General features: G+C 36.2%; 1 protein-coding gene across 1 annotated transcript in view; it reads left to right on the forward strand.

Annotated features, from left to right (window-relative positions):
• Nucleotides 1–24026, forward strand: part of LOC150100219 (telomerase protein component 1-like) — a 1179105-nt gene that overhangs the window by 555538 nt on the left and 599541 nt on the right. The window contains exon 23 of the mRNA XM_090402391.1: nucleotides 2017–2193. Coding sequence (XP_090258517.1) covers nucleotides 2017–2193 — 177 coding nt within the window. The remainder of the gene's footprint in view (nucleotides 1–2016; nucleotides 2194–24026) is intronic.

The following is a 24026-nucleotide window of genomic DNA, read 5'->3' on the forward strand; positions in this document are numbered from 1 at the left end:
GCAGGAACAAGATTCAAAGAAAGACTTCTATTATTTTTAAATAAAATCTATACAACTGGTAACCCCCCCCCCAATAGAATGAAAAAAAGCAATTGTGATTCCTATCTTTAAAAAAGGTAGTAGAGATGACCCTAAAAACTATAGAGGTATAAGTGTACTAAATTCTTGTTACAAAATATATAGCAGAATTTTAAATAGCAAACTAATGAAATATTCTGAAAACTTTATTTTAGAAGTACAGAATGGACTTATATTTTTAGAGGTATCTGTGGCATAGTATAATTGTTAAAGAACACGTAGTCCACAGTAATAACTTTTAATTAATAAATAAGGTACAGATATTTCATACTAAGACTAATAGCACATCTTCAGTGTTACAAACAATTTCTGTTTGTAATACTATACTATTAGTTTTAGTATGAAATATCTGTACCTTATTTATTAATTAAAAGTTATTACTGTGGACCTACGTGTTCTTTAATAAGAATGGATTTAGAAAACGACGATCATGTATTGACCTGGTCTTTTGCCTAAAATTAGTAATAGAGAAAAGAAGAGAATACAATTTAGAAACACATATTGCATTTATTGACTTTGAAAAAGCATTTGACAAAGTTAAAAGAAGCATTTTATTTAACATATTAAAAGAAAGACAAATACAAAATAATATCCTAAAAGCTATCATAAGTATATATGAAAATAATCAAATACAAATAAGATTAAATTATAGCAATCATATACGAGAGAGATAAACCAAGGGGTCCAACAGGGATGTCCCCTCTCAGCAACTCTTTTTAATATTTACCTAAATGAAATAATAATAAAATGGAATAAAAATTTCCATCAAGGTATTAAACTTTCTCCTACTGTTAACTTAAACACTCTCCTTTTTGCCAAAGACCAAATAATAATTACAAATTCTGAAGATAACTTGCAGAAAGCTGTTTTAGATCTAAAGGAGATATCCAAAGATTATGGTATGATAATATCAACAGAAAAATCAAAAACTATGGCCTTTAAAGGACAAGATCCAGTAAGAACTAAAATAGTAATAGATAACAAGATCTTAGAACAGGTGAATTCATTTAACTACTTAGGATGTATGATCACATATGAAAATGAAAAAGATATAAACGTAAAAATTGCAAAATATTTAAAAATAACAGGTGTAATTAACTCTATATTTAAACCAAACTAGTTCAAAAACAAACCAGACTAAAAGTATACAATACATTAGCCCTATGAGTCTTATTCTATGGAAGTGAAATCTGGACAATAAAACAAAAAGACAAACAAAGATTAATAACAGCAGAAATGAAGTTTATGAGAAAAACTGCAAAGTATACCAAAGAAACGAAGAAATTATGAAAGAATTAAACCAGGAATCAGTAATAGAAAAAATTAAAAAATATTAACATAAATGGATGGAACACATTCAAAGAATGAATATAGAAAGATTACCAAAACAAGCCTTAAAGTACAAGCCATTAAGAAAGAGAAAACCAGGACGTCCTCTTAAAAGATTCAACGATGACTTCTAAGGCCGGAACAGGCCACGCTAGGCCTAAATCCTTGATAGGCATGATGATGATATATATTTAAATTGGATATATATATATATATTTAAATACATTTATGCGAGTGGTAGTAGAGGCTCTGTGTAGTAGTGGAGATGGAGAGTTGTACAGTTGGTGTCCTCCCACGATGAGTCTTCGGACTCCTTGGAGGTGTCACGAATAATAATAATAATATATGTTACTGCACCAAATTTCTGCCATCCTACATGGATGGGATTCGTGTGTGTGTGTGTCGGTATAATTTTTAATTTTATTTCTTATTTACTTCTCTTGCTCTCATAGATACAGTGTGGAAAATTATGTTCAGTTTTTTGATGAAATATATAAATTTAAAATTTTCTTTGAAATATATTACATTCTTGATTGATATCCATTTCATAGAAGATATTTATCATTCAGAATAACAAATTTCATTTTCTACTTTTAAATATATTTTTAGGATAATAGCAGAATAAAAGAAATTTATGAAGATGTACTCCACAAAAGGTTTACAAAAAGATTTAGTAATTTTATTGGAAGAGATGCTCTGTTACGGTCATGTATGGAGGCATTACATAAGGAAGAAGGAATTTATTTAATAGCTGGAAAACAGGGTTGTGGTAAAACAGCAGTTTTGGTGAGGATAAATGTGTATATAAAGAAGTTAGTGAATTTGAAATATGGTTGTAGTTTTTTTAAGTGTAATCTGAGTATTCTTTAGTATTGTATAAAATAAAAATAAAATAATTGTTTTCATCTTATTTGTCTCAGTGGTCTAATCACTGAGACATATAAGATTACTTTCATATAAATTGTAAGATCAAATGTGCTATTATATCTATCTTTGTCTGCGATGTCTATCAATTTCTTTTCTGCCTTGTTTTTGCAAAATGAAAATCCAGGTTTCATCTAGAAAAAAAGTTTTTTGAAAAAAAACTGCTGCCACCCCTGTATATGGATCAGTTAATTCACTCTGGTTTAATTCCTTAAATATTTTCTGCATTCCAAATGGGATTTTAACTCTGTTCTTTCCAACAAAATAGTATCTTTGGACCTATGAGTTACAGAAGCTCTTTTTCAGATTTATAGGACTATAAATTAGTCATTATGTGAATAATGTTATTATCCATACTTTTGTAATGCTTACTATAATTTTATTATATGTATATATATAGTTCATCATCATCTTCCTTGTCTGCCTAAAGTGAGTTGAGTCTACCATGAACAATACCTTTCCAGTCCAATCTATTGGCAACCAGGTTATTTAAACTTCTATAAGAATCCAGACCACTTATATGCTTGATGTTTTCTATCCATTTCCTAATAGGTCTTCCTGGTGGTCTCTTTCCTTCTATTTTTTCCATTTTGGAGAATTTGAAGAAACCTGTTAGTAGGCATTCTATACAGACATGTTCATACTATTACGAATTCACTTTAGTATTCACTTTAGTGAGTACAGGATTGGCAAACTTGAGGTACCGAATGCTGGACTTGGTCTTAGTTCATGCAGTATATTTCTGATATGTTGCGTGTAGGCCCTGTCTCTACTCTTCTTTCATTCTCATCTCTCTCTCTCTCTTTTCTCCTTTCTTCTTCTTATTATTATTACAGGTATCTCCATGGAGTCAGTAGACTCATCGCAGGAGACCCAAACTAGCAAAACAATATCTATCATATCTCTTCTTGAATTCATTTACAGATGAAGAACTCGCAACTGAGTCAAGCAATGAATTCCACTCATTCACCACCCTCCAAGCGAAAAACCTCGTTCTCACACCCTTGTTAACCACACTTTTCTTTAATTTCCAGGGATGACCTATTCTTCTTCCATCACTATCACACAGCTGAAACATTTCCCCTGCATCAATCTTATAAAAACCTTTTAGTAATTTAAATGTTTCTATCATATCCCCTCTTCTCCACCTATCATCTAACCTCTGCAATCCACAAGTTCTCAATCTATCAATGTAGGAAGCATTTTTTACATTGCTCACCGACCTAGTCACTCTCCTCTGAACCCTCTCCACAACCTCCTCATTTCCAAGGAATCCAGGCAACCAGACCTGAGCACAGTAATCCAAATGTGGAAATATCAGCACTTTATAAAGGGGAATAATAACCTTTTTATCTTTGGATGTTAGTGTGTTCCTCAATAACCACGTAATCCTATGTGTAATCTTGGACACCTTAGCAGTGTGTCCCCTGAACTTCATCTCCCTATCCACCAACACCCATAAGTCCCTGGCCTCATCAATCTCTTGGAGTACCACTCCATCAATGTAGTACACAGCCGGTAATATTTTAATCCCAAAATGCATAATCTTACACTTTCCATGTTGAACTGACATCCATTACCCTTTCCCATTTTGCCAGCTTATTTAAATCATCCTGCAAGCTCTCAACATCAGCTTGATTTTTTATTGTGCTACCCAACTTTGCATCATCAGCAAACAACTAAATATCTCTCCTCAAGCCATTTCCTATATAATTTATGTACAAATGTGCTTGGACAACAACAGTGGTCCAAGCACAGAATATTGAGGCACACCACTAGTCACCTGCCTCATCCTGGACTCTGCTCCTCCATACATGACCTTCTGGTATCTTGCCCTGAGCCATTCTCCTATCCAGATCACCAGTTTAGTATCCATTCTCATCTGCTCCAATTTGTGTAACAGTGTTAACAGTGTTCCATGGGGGGTATCCTGTCAAAAGCCTTAGCAAAATCCAGAAGTACCACTGTGTAGCCATTTCCTTTGTCCAACTCAGATGTCATTCTATTATAAAAAGTTAATAGATTGCTAAGGCAGGATCTACCTTTAAGAAAACCATGTTGAACCCCTATGATACTCTATAGGGGTGGATCAGGATATGATACTCTATCATATCCTGATCCACCCATTCTTGAATTTTGTCTTTAACCAACTTTTCCAATACTTTTACCACCACTCCCGAGATGGTAATTGGCCTGTAATTAACTACTGCTGCAGTTTTAGAGCCACCTTTATGCAAAGTAACTACTTTTCCTCCTCCCCCCAACTTCACCAAGTGGCAAGCTCGCTGCAGTATTTTAGTCAGAGGATGCTTTAAATGTTACCACATTCAGGACATTTGATGTGTCTTCCCAGAGACTATTTAAGGGAAATGAGAAATATATAAAGAGCTTAGCAAAGAACATCACAAATATATCAGCAATGTTAGAATATAATTTAAAATTTAAGTGGTAAACTTAAACTGTTTGAAGAAGAAGAATTGGCAAAACTTAAGTGGAATGCAGAGACACATTGGACAGACAAGGAATATGTTAGCAGCCAAAATACAAGAACATTTTACACAGGAAGAAAACATGGACTACATAAAGAAGGAATAGCAATCATCCTTTAAATTCAATAATAACCGAAATTAACCCAGTATCTTTACAATTAATCTCGCTAAGATTAAAGTGGAAAGGGGGGCATATATTAAGGTAATACAAGTTTATGCACAGATCACTCTCATGGGGATGATGAATATCAGGAATTTCTCTCAAATCCGTATTATTCTGTAATGCAGATTTGAGACATACGTATTCTGAGGACATGGAAGGAATAATGGGAATATTTGGGATTGATGAAAGAGTCAATAGATTCCTTGAATTTTGCAAAGCAACAAGACTGGTGATTAATGACACTTTATTTTTTCATAGAGATAGTCATAAACACATATGGACCTCACTTGACAGGAAAACTAAAAACTGTATTGATTATATCTTAGTCAACAAAAAATATGAAAAACGTCATTTCAAAATTTAAAACCTTTAAAAATATATATGGAGTCTGATATCATAAATTTTAACAGAAATATATCCTACTAAAAACTAAAGCTTAAATTCAAAACTTTCAAAAACACACCTATACCACTAAAAATGAAAGATAGAGACAATCTGACTGGTGAAGTTAAACAAATTTTTTCAAAAGTTAACACTGAAAATTATGAAAACAAAGTTTGGTAAAATTGAGGAGACCCCAAAAATACTAAAGAAAGATGGAAATAGATGCTACAATCAGATAGATGAAATACTGATGGTTTGTAAGTTTGGAGGAGAAACAGCAAAAGTATTATTTAGAACTATTATTTTTGAAGAAATTAAAATCCATATTGAATATTAATTCATTCAGTTAAGACTCATATTTGTAAATTTAGGGACACAAAAACACACATGTTGAACAGATTATTTTATTAATTACTAATAAAATAAAACTTGATGTTTCGATCCCTGTATTGAGGTCGTCATCGGAAGAATATAAGTGTATAAGGAACCAAGCTACATGCTCATGCCCTGTATACCGGTAAACTAAATCTACATAGTTAATTAATCCTTTTCCCTAGCCTGACCTCTAGTGATTAAAAAAAATTTTTTTTAAATAAATAATAAAAATAAATAAATAAATACAACTACAATAAACGGCTGAAGTCCTCATGTATTAATATTCTTCCAGATAGTTCTGATTGTTATAATATGATTTTTTTTTAGTTGCTGTTGATATTACAAACACTTCACCAGGTTTTCTTCTTGTAGTGGATTTTTCTATGGCTAGTTTAGGTTGTTATACAGGTTGTAAATGGGTCCTCCACATTCTTGAAATGGTTAGGCCATCATTTTTGTTGAGATTTGGGTTTGCACATGACTCTAAATTTTCTCTCAAACCAGGTTTTGGTGCAGTGTAGGGACTTGGTATTTTTCCAATCAATTCTGTAGTATGTTTGGAGTGCGTGGTCAGAAAGGCCGGTTTTTCCAAAATGGAGGTATTTAATGTGTCGTGTGTGTTCATCTTGTCTGATTGGGATAGTTCACCCTGTTTCACCCTGTATGTTACATGTGCATTGTATTTTGTATACCCCTGGGTGAGCTAGGTGTGGAAGAGGATCTTTAGAAGAACTGAGTAGGTGTCTTAACTTATTTGGGGGTTTAAAGGTGGTTTTAATGTTGTATTTGCGTAATGTTCTGTCTATTTTTTCAGAAATGCCTCTAACATAAGGAATGGCAATAGCATTCCTGAAATCTTTTTTCTTTTACTGGTATCTTTATGGGATCTTGTGAATAATTTTTTTACTGTATCCATTTTTTATAAATGTTTGGTTGATGATCTTGTATTCCTGTTCATTAGAACAAATAGTTAGAGCTCTGTGTTTAAGGGTGCTTATGACACCTAGTTTTTTGTTGGGTGGTGGTAAGAATTTTTGTGAATGTATTGGCCTGTGTGTGTAGGTTTGCAGTAAACTGAGGAGGAGAGACAGCCAGAGGGAAGACGTGTGATAAGTGTGTCTAGGAAAGGAAGAGAATTGTTTTTTTTTTTCAATTTCAATGGTGAATTAGATACGTTTGTGTTGTTTGTTTAGGTGGCTAAGGAATGTATTTAGAGCTTCACAGCCGTGGGGGCCAAATGGCGAAAATATCGTCAACGTATCTGAGCCAAATTTTGGGCTTTAGACATGCTGTCTCTAGAGCATGTTGCTCAAAGTCTTCCATATAAAAGTTAGCTATTGGGGTGGGGGGAGAGTGGTGAGCCCATGGTTGAACCTTCTTTTTGAAGGTAAAAATTGTTTTGCCACACGAAATATCCGGAGTGGAGTACGTGGGCAAAAGAGGGCCATGATGTTGTGTGGAAATATGTTCTGTAGGAGCAAGATAGTGTCATTGATTGGGACATTGGTGAAAAGGGAAGTTATGTCAAAGCTGACTAATAAATCTTGGTCGTTGAGTGTAATGTTTTTCATTTTATTAATGAAATGTTGTGTATTTTTTATGTAGGAAAGGGACTGACCTACCAAATCCTTGATAACTTAAACTAGCCATAGAAAAATCCCACTACAAGAAGACAACCTGGTGAAGTTTTTGTAATATTCAACAGCAACTGAAAGAAATCATATTATAACAATCAGAACTATCCAGAAGAATATTAATACATGAGGACTTTTATTGTAGTTGTATTTATTTATTTTATTGTAGTTGTATTTTTGTAGTTGTATTTATTTATTTATTTATTTTTTTATTTTTTTTATTTACTTTTTTTTTTATTTTTAGTTTTTTTTTTAATCACTAGAGATCAGGCTAGGGAAAAGGATTAATTAATTACGTAGATTTAGCTTACCGGTATACAGGGCACGAGCATGTAGCTTGGTTCCTTATACACTTGTATTCTTCCGATGATGACCTCGAAACAGGGTTCGAAACGTCAAGTTTTATTTTATTAGTAATTAATAAAATATTCTGTTAAACACATGTGTTTTTGTGTCCCTAAATTTACAAATATGAGTGCTGATCACCGTGTAACCTTAAAAGAAAGAATTCAGTCAATACATTCACAACTAATTCTTGCAGTCCATTTTCCACTTACTCACCACTCTCCAACCAAAACATCTAGTTTGCTGCTCATGCTTTCTAACTGCACTCTTATACAACTTACAGGAGTGTCCTATACTTTTTTCTCTCTATTTGTCATGTATTGAAAAATTTCCTTAGCGTCGATCTTGTGAAATTCCTCTAATAACTTATAAGTTTCTATCACGTCCTCTCTTTTCTACCTATCAACCAAGCATTGCAGTCCACACACATTAAACCCATCCTCATCGGTCATCTTCAGAGACTCATACATATTCACTGATGTATGAATATATTGCACTTGTCTGCTATACTGTCTTCACTAGATGGACTTAAAAGTGAGTGATAGTCTCAAGCCAGCTATCTCTGACTAACTGTAGAGATTGACTTCCCTTCAATCTCCAAAAGTTAAACTGAAAAAGAACTGAAACAGCCTATGCCAGGGGGGTAACAAACCTATGTCATGCATACTCATAGGGCATGCATAGAATTTTTTTTTTTTTTTTTCCAAATCCAGTGGAATTCAGAGCGTTCCAAAAAAAATTTCAAACGTTGAAATAACATCATTTCAGGAATCCACCTTTTGTCATGATCTGCATAGACCTAGTTCTCTGTGCTAGGCATGTTTTGACATCATGTGGATTGTATTCATGCAGATATTTTATTGAATTTGGAATTTGGAACATGCTGACAAAATTCTGACAAAACTGCATGAATAAATATCTTGCATATTGCCAAATATAATGTTATAAAGTATAAGGCTCTTTATATGGTTTTTTTTTTTTTAATTTACTTCTATAACACATTACTGACACGTATTGAGATTCCATTGTAATCATGCTCCCTAACTGTATGTTATTCCTAGTATTGTTTGAATTACTGCACTGAGGATGTCCCAAGATACTTGGGATGAAATATTTACGTATTAAAACTAATCACTGTGGTTATACATATGTTTTTAGTGATAAAAAAAGAAAAAGTATAAGGCCGATGTAAAGTATCCCTTATTGACAATGCAGCAAGAAGTCTTGCAAATGTTAAATATACCTCCTTTCCATTAGTTTGACATTTTATATGTATAACACAAGAGGGTTATCATTTTATATTAAATTTGTTCTGTAAGCTAAAAGTTAAATAAAAAACTTCATAAAAAACGTTACTATCTTTATTTAAGAATCTGTGAAATAATGTATTTTATTTCATCTTTTTTTTTTTTTCATTTCTTTGTCAAGTAAAATGTGTATGAGAATATAAAACTCGGACTCGTGATGAATGGTAAAGCTGGTGAAAGTCTTGATCATTACACAGAATGATGCTCGCTGAAATAACTCATAGCTCTTCTTTGCAATGCTGATGACCTATTATACTGTAGTATATGATCTAACTAGAAAATTATATTTGTTTTCAAACACTAATGTTGTACTTATTCTTTCGCTTCGAGCACATTTTAAAATGGATACCACTCAGCCGAACTTTGCTAATAGAAGTCCTAAGCGTCATCTGCTTCTGTCACGACTGCAGCGCCTCCTCGCCACCAGTACACAGTTTAAAGAGAATTCGCAAGTCTTTGTGACAAAAATCCTTACAACACCCTTTGGGGGAAGCACATCCGTCACAGGAGTGTCGATGTTGCATCTAAAAAAAAAAAACTCAGGCGAGTAATTGACTCTAAAATACAAGAAATGAGTTGAGAGCTTTATGGTGCGATGCAGCTCCCACACACAAAAAAAAACTATATAATTATCATTAACTAAACATCAAGAAAATATATAATCATTATTAAGAAACAAGCCAATAACATTAATTAATTATATCAGTTTTTAATCTGGAAAGGGCATCAGTGTTACCATGACGACTACCCTTTCTATATGTAACGGTCATATTATAACGTTGCAGGGCTAAAGCCCATCAGGACAACTTGGCACCATGAGGGGCACTTTTAGTTAGATAGGTCAGAGGGTTATGATCTGAAATTACCTGTATTTCAGCACCAAATACCCATGTGTCAAACTTTTTCAACGCTTCCAAGACGCAAAAAGCTTCCCTTTCAATGGTCGACCATTTCATTTGACAGGAATTTAGTTTCTTACTGAAGAAAGCAATGGGCAATTCTTTTCCTTGTTCGTTGTTTTGAGCTAAGCATGCACCAATTGCTGTTCGTGATGCATCCGTATACAACTGGAACAGCTTGTCGAGATCTGGAGTATGCAAAGAAGGCATTTTTATAAGCTCTTCTTTGAGTTTCGTAAAAGCTTCATCAGCATCAGTAGTCCAAGGAATATTGTTTGGGACACTTTTCTTAGTCAGATTTGTCAGTGGTAATACAATTTGGGAGAATCGTGGTATGTAGTCACAGTAGTAGCTAGCCAGTCCAAGTAGACTTCTTACTTCCTTTTTTGTCGCTGGTGTCTCTAAACCTTTTATAACCTCGACCTTCTCTGGGTCTGAGTAATGTTGACCGGATCCAATCAAATGACCTAGGAACTTCACTTGATTTTTCCCGAATTCGCATTTTTCTAGGTTTACTGTTAAACCCACCTCTCTTAATGTTTTGAAGACTTCATCTATATGGGTGAGATGTTCAGACCATGTTTTAGAAAATATAGCCAAATCGTCGATATAAGATCGGCAGTATGCCTTATGAGGAGCTAGTGCTTTATCCAATGATCTCTGGTATGTGCTTCCAGCATTCTTCATTCCAAACGGTAAGACGTTCCATTGATAGTGACCAGAATGCAGTGAAAGGCTTTGCTTCCTTTTCCATAGGGATTTGCCAATATCCCTTGGGGAGGTCAACTACAGTGATAAATCTTGCTTGTCCTACCTCAAATAATAAATCTCTAGCTATTTTCATTGGATAAGCATCTGGAATAGTAAAACTATTTAGCAATCTAAAGTCAATGCATATTCTGACACTTCCATTTTTCTTAGCCACACAAACCACGGGATGAGCCCATTCACTGACACTTGGCTCAATGAGACCCATATCTAACAGTTCTTTGATTTGTCGATCTCTTCCTTTTGTAGAGTGATTGGCACCCTATAGGGTTTGAGTCTCTTAGGGGAACAGTTCTCTGTAACTTTGATGGAGTGTCCATCAACTTTGGCATGACCAGGTTTGGAACTAAAAACATCTGCATATTTCTGGAGGATGTCAAAAAGTTCTTGTTTTTGTTCTCCCATCAAGAGAGCTTTCATATCCTCAAGGTGTTTCCTAATATCTTCAACTGATTTATTCATCTTGTCAGCGGGTGCATAGTGGAGTGTTCCGAAATCTTCATCTAGCTCGAAAACTAGACCGACATGATTAATTCTTTGAATATATGGTTGAAGCTTATTTATGTGGAGCTCCCTGATACTTCCATCCTTCATCTCAACCTTCACAGAATGTGGTCTAGTAAGTTGGACGACTGTAGCAGGTCCTGTCCAAGTATTTAGAAGCTTATGAGAGGATGAAGGTAACAATACTAAAACCTTTTCACGAACAATGAAGGATTTTTCTTTGGAACGAAAATTATATCTGGAGGAGTCTTGTTCTTGAGACCCTTTGGCATTCTCAGATGCAATTTCATGAGCTTTTCTTAGATTTTCAAGAAGCTCTTGTAAATAATTTTCAACTGAGCGAGAGGCAGCGGTTGGGATGACTCGTCCACCAGTCCAAATTTCCATTAACAAAGATAAGGGGCCTGGAGGTAATCTTCCATATACCAACTGGAAAGGTGATAACCCAGTAGTGCTATGTGGTACTTCTGTATGCGAATAGAAAATAGGGAAGATGTAAATCCCAGTTTCTTCCATGTTCCTGTATATTCTTATTCATCATCTCTTTTAAAGTTCTGTTCCAACATCCAACAGCGCCCATACTCTCAGGATGTCCTGGAGTGGAAAAACCTGGAGCTATGTCTAGCAGATCTTCAGAAGCTTGAGTGAGTTTAGATGTAAAATTCGTACCTTGGTCGGTACAGACCATTTTAGGAAATCCCGTCTGAGTAAAAATCCTCATTAGAACGTTACATGTAGTTTTAGCACTTATTTCCTTGACAGGTATGGCTTCGGCCCATCTAATGCATAAATCAACAGCACATATTATGAATCGATGTCCTCTTCCCGATGGAGGTTCTAACGGTCCGATACAATCCACGCTCCATACCTCAAACGGAGTTTCTGGTCTGACGATAGGTTGTATGGGGATTCTATCTCTATATGTAGCAGTCCTTCTCATTTGACATTCCTTGCAGCTGTCGCAATATTTTTCACATCTTGTTTAATGGTAGGCCAAAAGAATGAGTACTTGATTCGCTGACGGGTTTTCTTTTCACCGAGATGGCAAGCAAGAGGGATTTCATCTTCCATCTTTAAGACATTTTCTCGTTTCACACGCGGTAGCATTACTTGTCTAATATTCTCGCCACAAATATGTTCGTTATGAAGCAGAACCCCATTGTCAAATGCATAGGAATTTTTCTGCCTTTTTGCCCATTCAAAACACCTTCGGAGCGTCTCATCATCCTCTTGAAGTTTGCCGAATTCGAATTTTGTTTTTTCTGGTATACACTCATTTTCTGCACCTGGTGGGGACTCTATCGTACTGACTGCCAGTGCTGTACTGGTTATTTTCGAAGGCATGTCTTCGTCTTCATCATCTTCTGACCGTTTATCACTTAAATCTTTTGATTTCAGAACTGGTGTCTCCCAATGATGACTACTCTCATGTAGCTCGACGCTTTCGACCAGTATTTCATAGGCAGAGGAGCTCAGTAGCAGATCGGTAACCAGTCTTCTTGGGATGGCACATGTGACTGGAACATTACCATGTAAATTATCATCAATTTTCATTTCAAAAATTATCAAGGGTGTTATTTCATTTTCTCCGAAAGCAGAAGATATTTCTATCTTACTTTCTCCGTCATGGGGCGTATCTGCCACTAAATCTTCGCGCATTACTGATATTTGCGCTCCCGTATCTATTATTCCATTTAAAACCCTACTTCCGCATTTGATTTTGATGACCTTCAAATCATCTACGTTTCGACCAATGTCCACTGATTTGGATACTGGAATGGAAATTTTGGCAGTCAACACACCTGATTTATTGTCATCCCCAGTGGTAGACGTTTGAACTAGATTACTGTGTGCTGTAGCAGGAGTACCTTTTGGCTGACTATTTTTCATACAAAACTTGGCGATATGACCTTCCTTTCTATAAGTAAAACAAGTTGGTTTGTAGTGAGGCTTGTATGAATCATCAATTCGCCGCGGCTGGTACCATCTCGGTGGACTTTGAGAGGGAGATAATAACTTATTCTTGAATGTTTGCTCAGCAGGTGGAGTATAAGGTCTAAACTTTTCAGTAACCTTGTCCTTCGGAATAGCTCCAGTGGGCTTCCTTGATGTACTACAAACACTGTCGTATTCGTCCAATCTGTCAGCTAACTTGGTGAGAAACGAATTTTGCCCAGTCGTCTAAGAGATGTTCTCTCACTTCATGTGGTACTTTATTCTTCAGTTGATCCGTAATAATTAGATCTTTTAACCCTTCAAAATCCTTGATATCAAGGCCACCAATCCACTCTTCGAAATAATTAGTTATTTCATAACAGAAATCCCTCCAAGATTTTTCAACAACCTTTTGGTGCATCACAAACTTTTTTCTGAAACTTTCAGGATTCAGTCTAAATCTCTTTAGTAGAATTGTTTTAATATATTCATAATCTTCGCAGTTTTCTTCTGACTCTCCACCAATTAATTGGACAATCTCAAATGGTAACAAAGTCAAGAGACATGATATCCAGTCTTTAACATCTATTTTGGTTCTCTTAGTTTGTCTTTCAAACAGGGATAGGTATATCACAATGTCATCCTCTTGTAATCTAAACCTAGGCATTAGCTGAATTAGCTCAAGACAATATGGTTTATTGTCACTGGATACTGGAGTTGAGGTTGGTTGAACATGCGCTTCAATTTCCAGTTTCTTCAACTCGAACTCCATTTGTTCTCTTTTCTGTTGGGCTCCCAATTCATCTTTCCGGCATTGGGCTTCTAGTTCTTCCTTCCGCCGTTGAGCTTCTAGTTCTTCCTTCTGCCGTTGAGCTTCTAATTCTTCCTTCTTCATCAGTTCTTCCTCGAGTCTGGTACTAATAATCGTCTCCAACATCCCTTTAACAAATTCTTCTTCATAAAATTTACTTCCCGTAATAATCATTTTAAGATCTATCACTTTCATTTCAACAGTTGGCTTCTCTACCAATTCTTCAGCCAATTTACGTAAATCTTCCTTTCTACCTTTGGCTAAATAAGCCATGGTGCTTAACATTAACTCTCTTTACTTATTAAAAAAAAATCACCCTTAAAAAGGAATCAATTGCAATTTTTTTTTTTTTAAATGCCCAGAAAGAGATGTATATATTTGGCGATTATGGGACTCATAACTAAATTCAACATATCATTTGTAAACATAGATAAATCTTACAATATTATCAGATAAAAAAAAAAACTTCAACTACACAATTTACTACACTTTCAAATACACAAATGTGTGTGTGTGTGTGTGTGTGTGGATATATATATATGTGGATATATAAAAACAAAACCAGAACAAAAAAGAAATAGTTTCGATTTTACACTGCTACTATATAATAACTTAAATCTCGAAACAGAACTATCAAAACAGTATGCAAAAATGAACTATGATAACACTGTCGTGTTCTTTCTCTGGCAAGAAATCACAAGTACTGACTGTTCCAAGATGGAACAAACATGCAAAACAGGACAAATCGGTAAATGCAGAACAGAACAAAATAAATTTAAAATGAAAAAAAAAAAAAAAACAACTATTCTGAATTATCTGGGACAAAAAATATAGCTTGAATAAATGCCGTGTTTTTCTTTTATCCAAACTATTCTACTACTGTTCCAGAATGGAACAAAATTTGAATACTGATATATTCTTTCTCTGTCGAGAAATCAAAACTACTACTGTTCCAGGATGGAACAAACTCCGAACACCATTTTTTTTTTGTTTTGTATTAAAACAGACTTTCACCCAAATAATCAAAATAGAACTCTAAAACATGGGAGCATGCATTTACATAACGAATTGCTCTCGCCTTGTAGGTCCTGTTGACTGCGCCAGTAAAACTCAGACTCGTGATGAATGGTAAAGCTGGTGAAAGTCTTGATCATTACGCAGAATGATGCTCGCTGAAATAACTCATAGCTCTTCTTTGCAATGCTGATGACCTATTATACTGTAGTATATGATCTAACTAGAAAATTATATTTGCTTTCAAACACTAATGTTGTACTTATTCTTTCACTGCGAGCACATTTTAAAATGGATACCACTCAGCGGAACTTTGCTAATAGAAGTCCTAAGCATCGTCTGCTTCTGTCACGACTGCAGCGCCTCCTCGCCACCAGTACACAGTTTAAAGAGAATTTGCAAGTCTTTGTGACAAAAATCCTTACAAGAATGATGATGATGATATACTTGAAAAATTCAGATGTACACGAGCATAATTTTTAAAAAAGATTTAGCTGATTTTGGCACTCACACCCTTAAAATGGTTTGCCACCCCTACTCTATGTGGAATAAAACATGTTGGTAGATGTTTTATTTTTTATTAATTTGTATTTCATTTATAGTTTTGTTTCAAGTAAATTGCACTGAATAATTATGTTTATATTATTATTTTTTTGTTTTGTTTTTGAGCATCTTTCACCAGTCCATTCTCCAACTTTTCAAGAAACAAATTAACAGATTCATATCTAGGATCACCTGCAATATACAACACAGTCATGTTATAGGTCCTGAGAATCTCTTGTGTAAATGGACATAAGGAGCATGTGAGGCAAATATCAAGATGTTATTGAGAAGAGTGAAAGATAACAGTCTAGTGGAAAAGGTCCTCAGTGTGTTGATGAGGTATGACAATGATGATTTGTGATGGAGAGCCAAAATCATGAGCGATATGCTAGTGGAGCTGTGTAAGGAGAAGGGGAGTATAGTTTTTGAATGTATGGCATGTGTTTGAAGTAAGAATGAAATTATACAGCCTTGATGGATTGCATTTGAATGACTTTGGAGTAAGTGCACTGAAGAAAGTGTTGCTGGATGGAAGCACGGTGTGTGGAAGTACATCTTAACAACATGTTATCATATATTTACTAAATTTAAAAATAATAACTTCACGTTACATCATAAGTCTGTTGCTACTAGTAGTGTTTTTTTTTTAACTAACGAACCCCTGATAGGAGTAATTCTGCAAATAAACTGACTCATGGCAGCTATGTGTAACAAAAATGTCTGTTACAGGTGGCTGTTTCGTTCCACTTGATTTATAGGAATATTAGTCATCTATTGATATCATTGTGTTATATTTAAAGTGTTATTCTATTTTATTATTATTTTGGTAACCTCCATGGAGTTAATAGACTTATCATTTGAAGTTCACCCAACCAACAATATGTCTGTCATAATGAACTTTGAAAGTATTTACACTCCCTGTATTCACAGTGCACTCAGGCAATGCATGCCATTTGCCAACAACTCTCCACAAAAAAAATATTCCTTACACCCACCCTTCAACACATCTTTATACAACTTCTAGAAATGGCTTCTCAATCCCATTTTAACATCCACCCTTTGTATAATTCCTTCTGTATTAATTAGAATGTAATTAGAATCCCTTAACTAATTTCTTGGAGGCCTCTATCATATCTCTTCTTTTCCTCCTATCAGTCAAACTCTGTAATCCACATTCTCTCAAATGTTCTTCATAACCTACTCCAGTCCTGATATCACTTTGGTCATTTGTCTTTGTAATCTCTCTAGTGTTTTCACATCACAATGAAAACCAGGTAACCAAATCTTCCCTGTGTGGTTGGACCAATGCCTTATATAGAGGCACCACCACCTCCTTATCCTTGCATGCCAATGTACTTTTTATCATAGCAGCGATACAATGTACAGTCTTTGCAAAACTTGCAATGTACCTTCAGAACTTTAGCCCATTGTCTACCATTATCCCCAATATTCTGTATCTCAGCCACCTTCCTGAAGTACATCTCTACCAATACAGTACATAGCATTATGTCTCTGTGTCCAAAAGTGTAACACCTTGCATTTATCAATATTAAAACTACAACCTCACGCATCTGTCCAAGCTAAATGCCTATTCAGATATGATTTTGCAGCTGGGGTAGAACTTATCCAGGTTATCCCTGAAACCAGGAAGGGTATGGTTAGGAAGCAAGGGGAGGTCCAAGTTCCTCATGGTATGTGTTGAATGATTGGAATTGGTATCTTTTAGAAAATGTGCATTTTTGGTAAATGCATTTAAGGAGAGTTATGATAGGTATTTAGGCAAGAGTGACTAAAGTGGGCCCATTTTTGATTAGTACGTGGACTTTATGGAGGAGTAATACTCTGCTTGGAAAGATGTCCTTCCCCCCCCCCTCATGGCTAAGGTGCATCGTGCCATGCCATGATGCTCCCAAGTCAGTACAACTGTGTCCATGCAAAATGGCTATGAAAATGAAATTGACAGAGTTTGTAAGAGGCATTGTGATGGAATTCATGTTTCTATCTATTTGGCAAATTGATGATATACTGGGGCATCCTAGATCAACAAACAGTGATACCATACTGAGATAGAAGTGCAGGGAGTCAACTGCAAGTGCTACTCACATTGGATGACCCACCACACTCACTGAATGTGACTGTAGGGAGATAATATGTAAAATCCACCATTTGTGAGACAATACATTGAATGCAGCTTTTGAAACATGGACTGGAACATGAATATGCACATAAACATTCAGAACCGAGGCTTGCAACACGGGTGTCCATGGTAGGACCACAATATGCAAGTCCAAATTTCCTGATCCAACATGCAACATCACCTTCAGTGGTGCAAAGAGCATGTACATGGAAGGACATTGAAGCTTGGAAATCTGATTACAGAGCAATGAATCATGCTACTGCCTTTACTGAGCAGATGGATGGGCATGGTGGATGCCTAGTGAACATCTCTTACTAGAGTGTGTTACACCAGCTATGAAATTTGGAGGTGACAGCATAGCATGATGATATGGGCCTGTGTTTCCTTGTTTGGCCTTTGGACTTTTGTTTGTGGTACTATGATGTTGAATTATGAGAGGTACCTGAAAATTCTGGCCAGTGCAATGCTTCCAATTTTGTGGTGTTTCTATGGAACCAACCATTGTCTCTTTCAGCAAGATAATGTTATAAGCCAGCTGCTGTAACACTTGACTGGCCTCAACCGAGCTCTGATCTCAACCCTATTGAACATCTGTGGGATGAACTTGAGCATCAGGTGAGGTCAAGCACATCCACCCCACAACAGTCCAGGACCTCAATCCATGCCTACAGGAAGGATGGTTCAAAATTCCCATTAATCACTTGGAAAGTATACCCCATAGGATTGCTGCAGTCATCACAGTGAAAAAGGTTCTACATCTTATTAAGGTGGGTGCCATGGCGATTTGATTCTACACTATGGTATTTGTTGACTGCTTTCCAAGCAGTGTAATGTTTGTGCCTGTTTTCCTAATTGTCTTTTTATTGCTGAATTTTGCACCAAATTTTTTATAATGGTTTTCATTAGTAAGAATCCTAAGGACTTGTAGTGGATTTGTTTAGAGCATAATATCATTTTTGCAATTTAACAGCTGAGCTTAATAGCTCTAGTTTAGTTTTGATTATCACCTTTAATATCTCTTTGCTTCAGTGGTATCCATATATTGGGTTGGCAAATAAGTTTGTTTGGTTTTTCAGAGTGGAATTAAACATATTTTATTTAATATATATAGTACATACTAGTCATTATATATTGACCCTCTTTATCAATGACCTCTTGCCATCTGTCCCCCAACTTCATTATGCCGCGTTCATAAAACTCCTGAGGTTTACTGGTGAAAAACTGATTCAGGTGTCTTTTGACAGCCTCCTCATTAGCGAAGGTTTTCCCTTTCAGAGAATTCTGCAATGATCAGAATAAGTGGTAATCAGAAGGTGCAAGGTCCAGTGAATACGGAGGATGCGGCAAAACATCCCAGCCAAGACGTAAATTTATTCTGGGTTGTTAACGATGTGTGGGGTCTGGTGTTGACGTGCTGAAAGACAACTCCTTTCCGATTTGCCAATTCAGGACGTTTTGTACTAATTGCACGAGCCAGTCACATTAACTGTGAGCAATAGACAGTTGGATCAATCATTCTGCCTGACGGTAACACCTCGTAGTGGACAACACCTTTATAATCCCACCACACACAGAGAGAATGATCTTTTTTGGGTGCAATCCTGCTTTCGAGGTTGTTTGCAGCAGTTCGCTCTTGTCCCCATGATCTTTTACGTATCACGTTATGGTACATGACCCGTTTTTCATCTCCCGTAATCATCCGCTTCAAAAGTGGGTCGTTTTCTTGGCGATGTCACAGCGAATCACAGATGGATATGCGAGCAGTCATATTGGCCTCAGTCAATTCATGCAGCACCCAAACATTGAGTTTTGAAACATATCTATCCCAGTTTGTGCAAATGGTTTTCAACACTTGTATGGGATTTGTTCAGTACTGCAGCAATCTCCTGCACTGTTTGTGACAGATTTTTGTCGATGATGTCCTTCACAATACTCGAATCAACCTCTGTTGGGCGATCGGCGCAAGGCGCATCACTGAGGTCGAAATCTCTAGAACGGAATTTGGCAAACCACTTTTGGCATATGTATTCTGTTAAAGCACCATTCCCATATACCCTGCATATTTTTTTATGGGCCTCTGCAGCTCGTTTGCCTTTTTTTAAATAAAAAAGCAAAATATGCTAGTAATGTACATTATTTCCATTTCTAAAAATATGTTACACACACACAACTGAAGTAGGCCAAATGAAAATTCACTGAAAGGTTATATGAAACGTCGCCTTTCAACTACGCAATAGCGTTGCATGGTAGTGCAACAATAGCGACAGGCGAAGTGGCATAAACTTGTACTAGCATATAAACCAAACAAACTTATTTGCAACCCAATAGTTGATGAATAAAAGTGCACATAGCATACACTCTTTTCCCAATTTCAGCCTATATTGCAGTCAGTTTTAACAACTGATTTAGAACTTCCATATAGGCTGTGTATTGCTTTGTAAATGTTCCATTTATACTTTAGTTCGATGTAATTATAGGGTTTTGAACAGCAGCATTTCATATAATACTTTATCATATTTCTTTTCTAGATTTACCAGAACTTAAATACAGATCATTATTGTATCCATGATATCTTGAACATTGTCATCAAGTAAAAATATGATTTTGACAATCCCTATTTGACCAAAGCTTGTTCTCCCTTAGATTTCTCTTATATGCTTTAGCATCATCTCTAGTATACTTTCATAAAAACTTACAGGAAGCACTCAGTAGATAGAGAAATTACTGAGTAATTCTCCCAGCCAGTTTTATTTTCTTAGATCTCTGCTCAAATCTTTTGAAATTCAACCTTCTAACCAGCATGATACAGTATAACACCACTGTAAAACTTATCCATACTTGAAGATTCTTGATTGAATATTATCTTCTATATATGCCTTTCCAATTTTATAATGAATTTTTCTAACTCAGTTAATAATATGTATTCCTGATGTCATCATCTTAATTTTCTAATTTCATTTATCTCTCTTGCATTTAATAAAATTTGCTTAACACTATAAACCTAGGCATCAACATAGTGTAGTGACATTGACCAACATAGTGCAGTGACATGTATAAGAAGAGCTCCTGATTGGGATAAGTTTTCTAGGAATAATTAAATATATATGCGTAATTGTTTGAGAAAGAGAGGCTGTAAACGTTGTGTGCTACCGGTTTTATTAGTGTGAGGGATTTTTTTTGTCAAAACTTAATTACGAAATCATTATTATTAGACTTAGTAACCCGCAAAGAAAAAGAGCGATTTGCAAACCGTAACGGATGTTAAAAGGGACGATTTCTGCATCACGCCATTCTAGTTTCATTCATTGAGAGAACGAATGAAACTAGAATGGCGTGATGCAGAAATCGAAAGTGAAAAAAATCGAAAGAATGGATGATAGCGAAAAAAGAATGAATGATAGCAAAAGTTCGACGCATGTTGGACTGAAAGTACAGAAACAAAGAAAGATTAATGAGTGTGAAAATGAGAAGAATGATAGTGAAAGTTGGACGCATGTTGGACCGAAAGTATGGAAACAAAGAAGGATGAATGAGAGTGAAAGTGAGAAGAGGGGGTCGAGAGTTAGAAAGTTAGAAAGATTTAATGATAGAGAGAATGTGTCGCGAGATTCGGAAGTTGAATTGGATTGGATGAGGCAAAAATGAAATGGATGCAGAATGAAATTAAGAAAATTTGGGTAAAAACTATTAAAAAAAATAATAATGGCATGAAAGAGTTAACAAAAGATGAGCAAGTAGCGTTGTATGGTGAGTCCAATATTAAAGGTGTGCTGGAGGACAGAATGCACAAGGTATGTTTTCCAGGTGCTTAAATGAGCAGAATGATTGAGGCATTTGATATGAGGCAGGAGCGAGCAAAAGAGTAAATAGTATTAATAGGTACGAATGATTTGAGAGAGGACAGAGATTGTGTCAGAATGGATATCAGGCGGCTGCTTAGAAGGATAAAAGAGACTAGTGTGACAGGAAGGGTAGTTAGTGTTGCCTAGATATGACTGTGGTGAAATGAGGCAGAGAGCAAGGATTATGAATGATATGCTGGCTGAAATGTATAAGGAGACGGGAGTACAGTTTGTTAATGTGTGGAATGAGTTTGATGGACGAAGTGAGCTGTATGGGAGCGATGGACTGCATTTGAGTGGTTATGGTGTGAGTCGCTTGGAGAGACTACTGCTGGAAGGTAGAGAAGTGAATAGAGAGAATGAATCAGATTGAGTGGGAAGTGATGTGGAAGAGCAGGAGAGATTGAAGAGGTGGTTATGAATGGGGAAGCGAGTGGTATGAGTATAGAAAATGAGAGAATGGGTGTGCAAGAGGAGCAGGGAAATGGGGAGGCCCAGGGTGGACAGGAGTACACATACTCCAAGAGGAGGTGAGTATGTGTAGGCAGGAAAGGAATGGATGACCAGAGATCAAGAGGAAACAGTTGGAATTGAAAAGGGTTTTAAAATGAAGAAGCAGAAAGGAAATGGTCCCAGTAGAGCATGGAGAGATCATGTCGAGTGAGTGGTATCAGTGGAACTAGCTGTAGATCCAGAAATGAGCTGTTGTGTTTGTATACAAATGCTAGAAGTATAAGAAACAAGGCAGATGAAATGGTTGCACTAATTGTGTCTATTAGCCCAAAGATCATCAGAAAAAGTGAGACATGGTTGCAAGAGGATGACATCCTGACAGAAATAGAGATGGGAGGGTATGATGTGTTTCTTGATGACAGAAGAGGTAAAAAGGGAGGGAGAGTGCTATTGATGATAGAGAAAGAGTTATGTCCATATAAAGTAGAGATCAAGATGGAAATAGTGCCAGTGGTTTTGAGGCAGTATGGTGTGAGATAGAGGTGAATGGAATCAAATACTTGGTGGGATGTTGTTACAGACCAGGTAATGTGGATGGTGGTGATAATGAAATGTACAATCAAATTAGCCAAGTGAATAAGAAAAGGGTGATCATTATGGGTGATTTTAATTATGGCAATATAGACTGGAATGATGAGATAGCAACTGGAAGTAAAGAAAATGAGTTTCTTGAATTTTTGAGGGATAACTACCTCAAACAGTATGTAACAGAGGACACAGGAGGATTGAGGGTCTTGGATTTGGTCATCTCATCAGAGGATGTAATTATAAATGAGGTGTCAAATCATCCAACAATTGGTGAGAGTGATCATGAGGTGATTTCCTGGGTGGTTGCCAGCAGTGCAAGGACCTCTGTGAGAAAAGGGTATATGTGGAACTACAAGGGGGGGGGGGGGATTATGAAGAGCTCAGGAGACAGCTTGCGGGTGTAGTTTGGAATGAGGAGTTAGCTGAAAAAAAAGATCAATGTAGCTTGGGGGATTTTCAAAAACTGTTTACTAGATGCAATGGCTAAATATATTCCAAGGGTGAGAAGGTTAAATAAGGTGGGTGTGAGATGGTTGAATAAAGAGATTAAGCATGCGACAGAGAAAAAGGGTATTGTGGAGGCAGCATAAGAGAAGCGGAAATAACCAATTCCATGAGGTCCACAAAGACCAAGCAAGGAGGGTAACTTGGTTGGTGAGGGTAGCTAAAGAGAGGTATGAACAGCAGTTGGCTAATGAAGCCAAAAAGAATCCTAAGGAGTTCTTTCGATATGTAGCCAGCAAAAGAAAGAATAATTATGGAAGGATGACATTGATTGGAGAAAATGTTATAAAGACAGCTGATGCAGAATGTGTGTGGTGGAGATACTTAATGAGCAGTTCATAAAGATCTTTCAATCTTGTGAATGTGACTTCATGGAGGGATTGAGAGCAGTTGATGATGGGGAGGAGAGACTGACTGTAGGTGAGCAAGAGGTGTATAGGGAGTTGAGTAAACTAGATGTTAATAAGGCTGTGGGACTTGATAATATATCACCACGTATTCTGAAAGAATGTGCCAGGGAGTTGACACCTGCCTTGACATATTTTTTTAATATGAGTCTTGCACTCATTCAAGTTCCTAAGGAGGACAAGATTGTGCCACTTCATAAAGGAGGTGATTGAACACAGGCATCAAACTATAGGCCTATCTGTGTGTCAGGTGTTGTGGTTAAGTTGTTGGAGAAGCTTGTGAGAACTAGGATCCAGAGTTGGGTTGATAATAATGGTATTATCTTTGAACGACAGCATGGATTTACTAAAGGGAGGTCATGTTTTAGTAATCTACTTACTTACTTTTTAGAATAAAGTGACTGCTTCCTTGGACAGAGGAAAAGGATACACAGTAATATACTTGGAATTCGCAAAGGCTTTTGATAGAGTATCTCATGATAGGTTGACAGTCAAACTAGAGCAGATGTGGTTAGCTATTAGATTTGTGCATTGGATTGGAGACTGGCTATCTGATAGGTATCAAGAAGTTATGTATGGGGGAGCGATATCCT

This window comes from Typopeltis vanoorti, chromosome 13 (assembly GCF_054136105.1).
Source record: "Typopeltis vanoorti isolate ZY-2024b chromosome 13, IOZ_Tvanoo_1.0, whole genome shotgun sequence".
Lineage (NCBI taxonomy): Eukaryota > Metazoa > Arthropoda > Arachnida > Uropygi > Thelyphonidae > Typopeltis > Typopeltis vanoorti.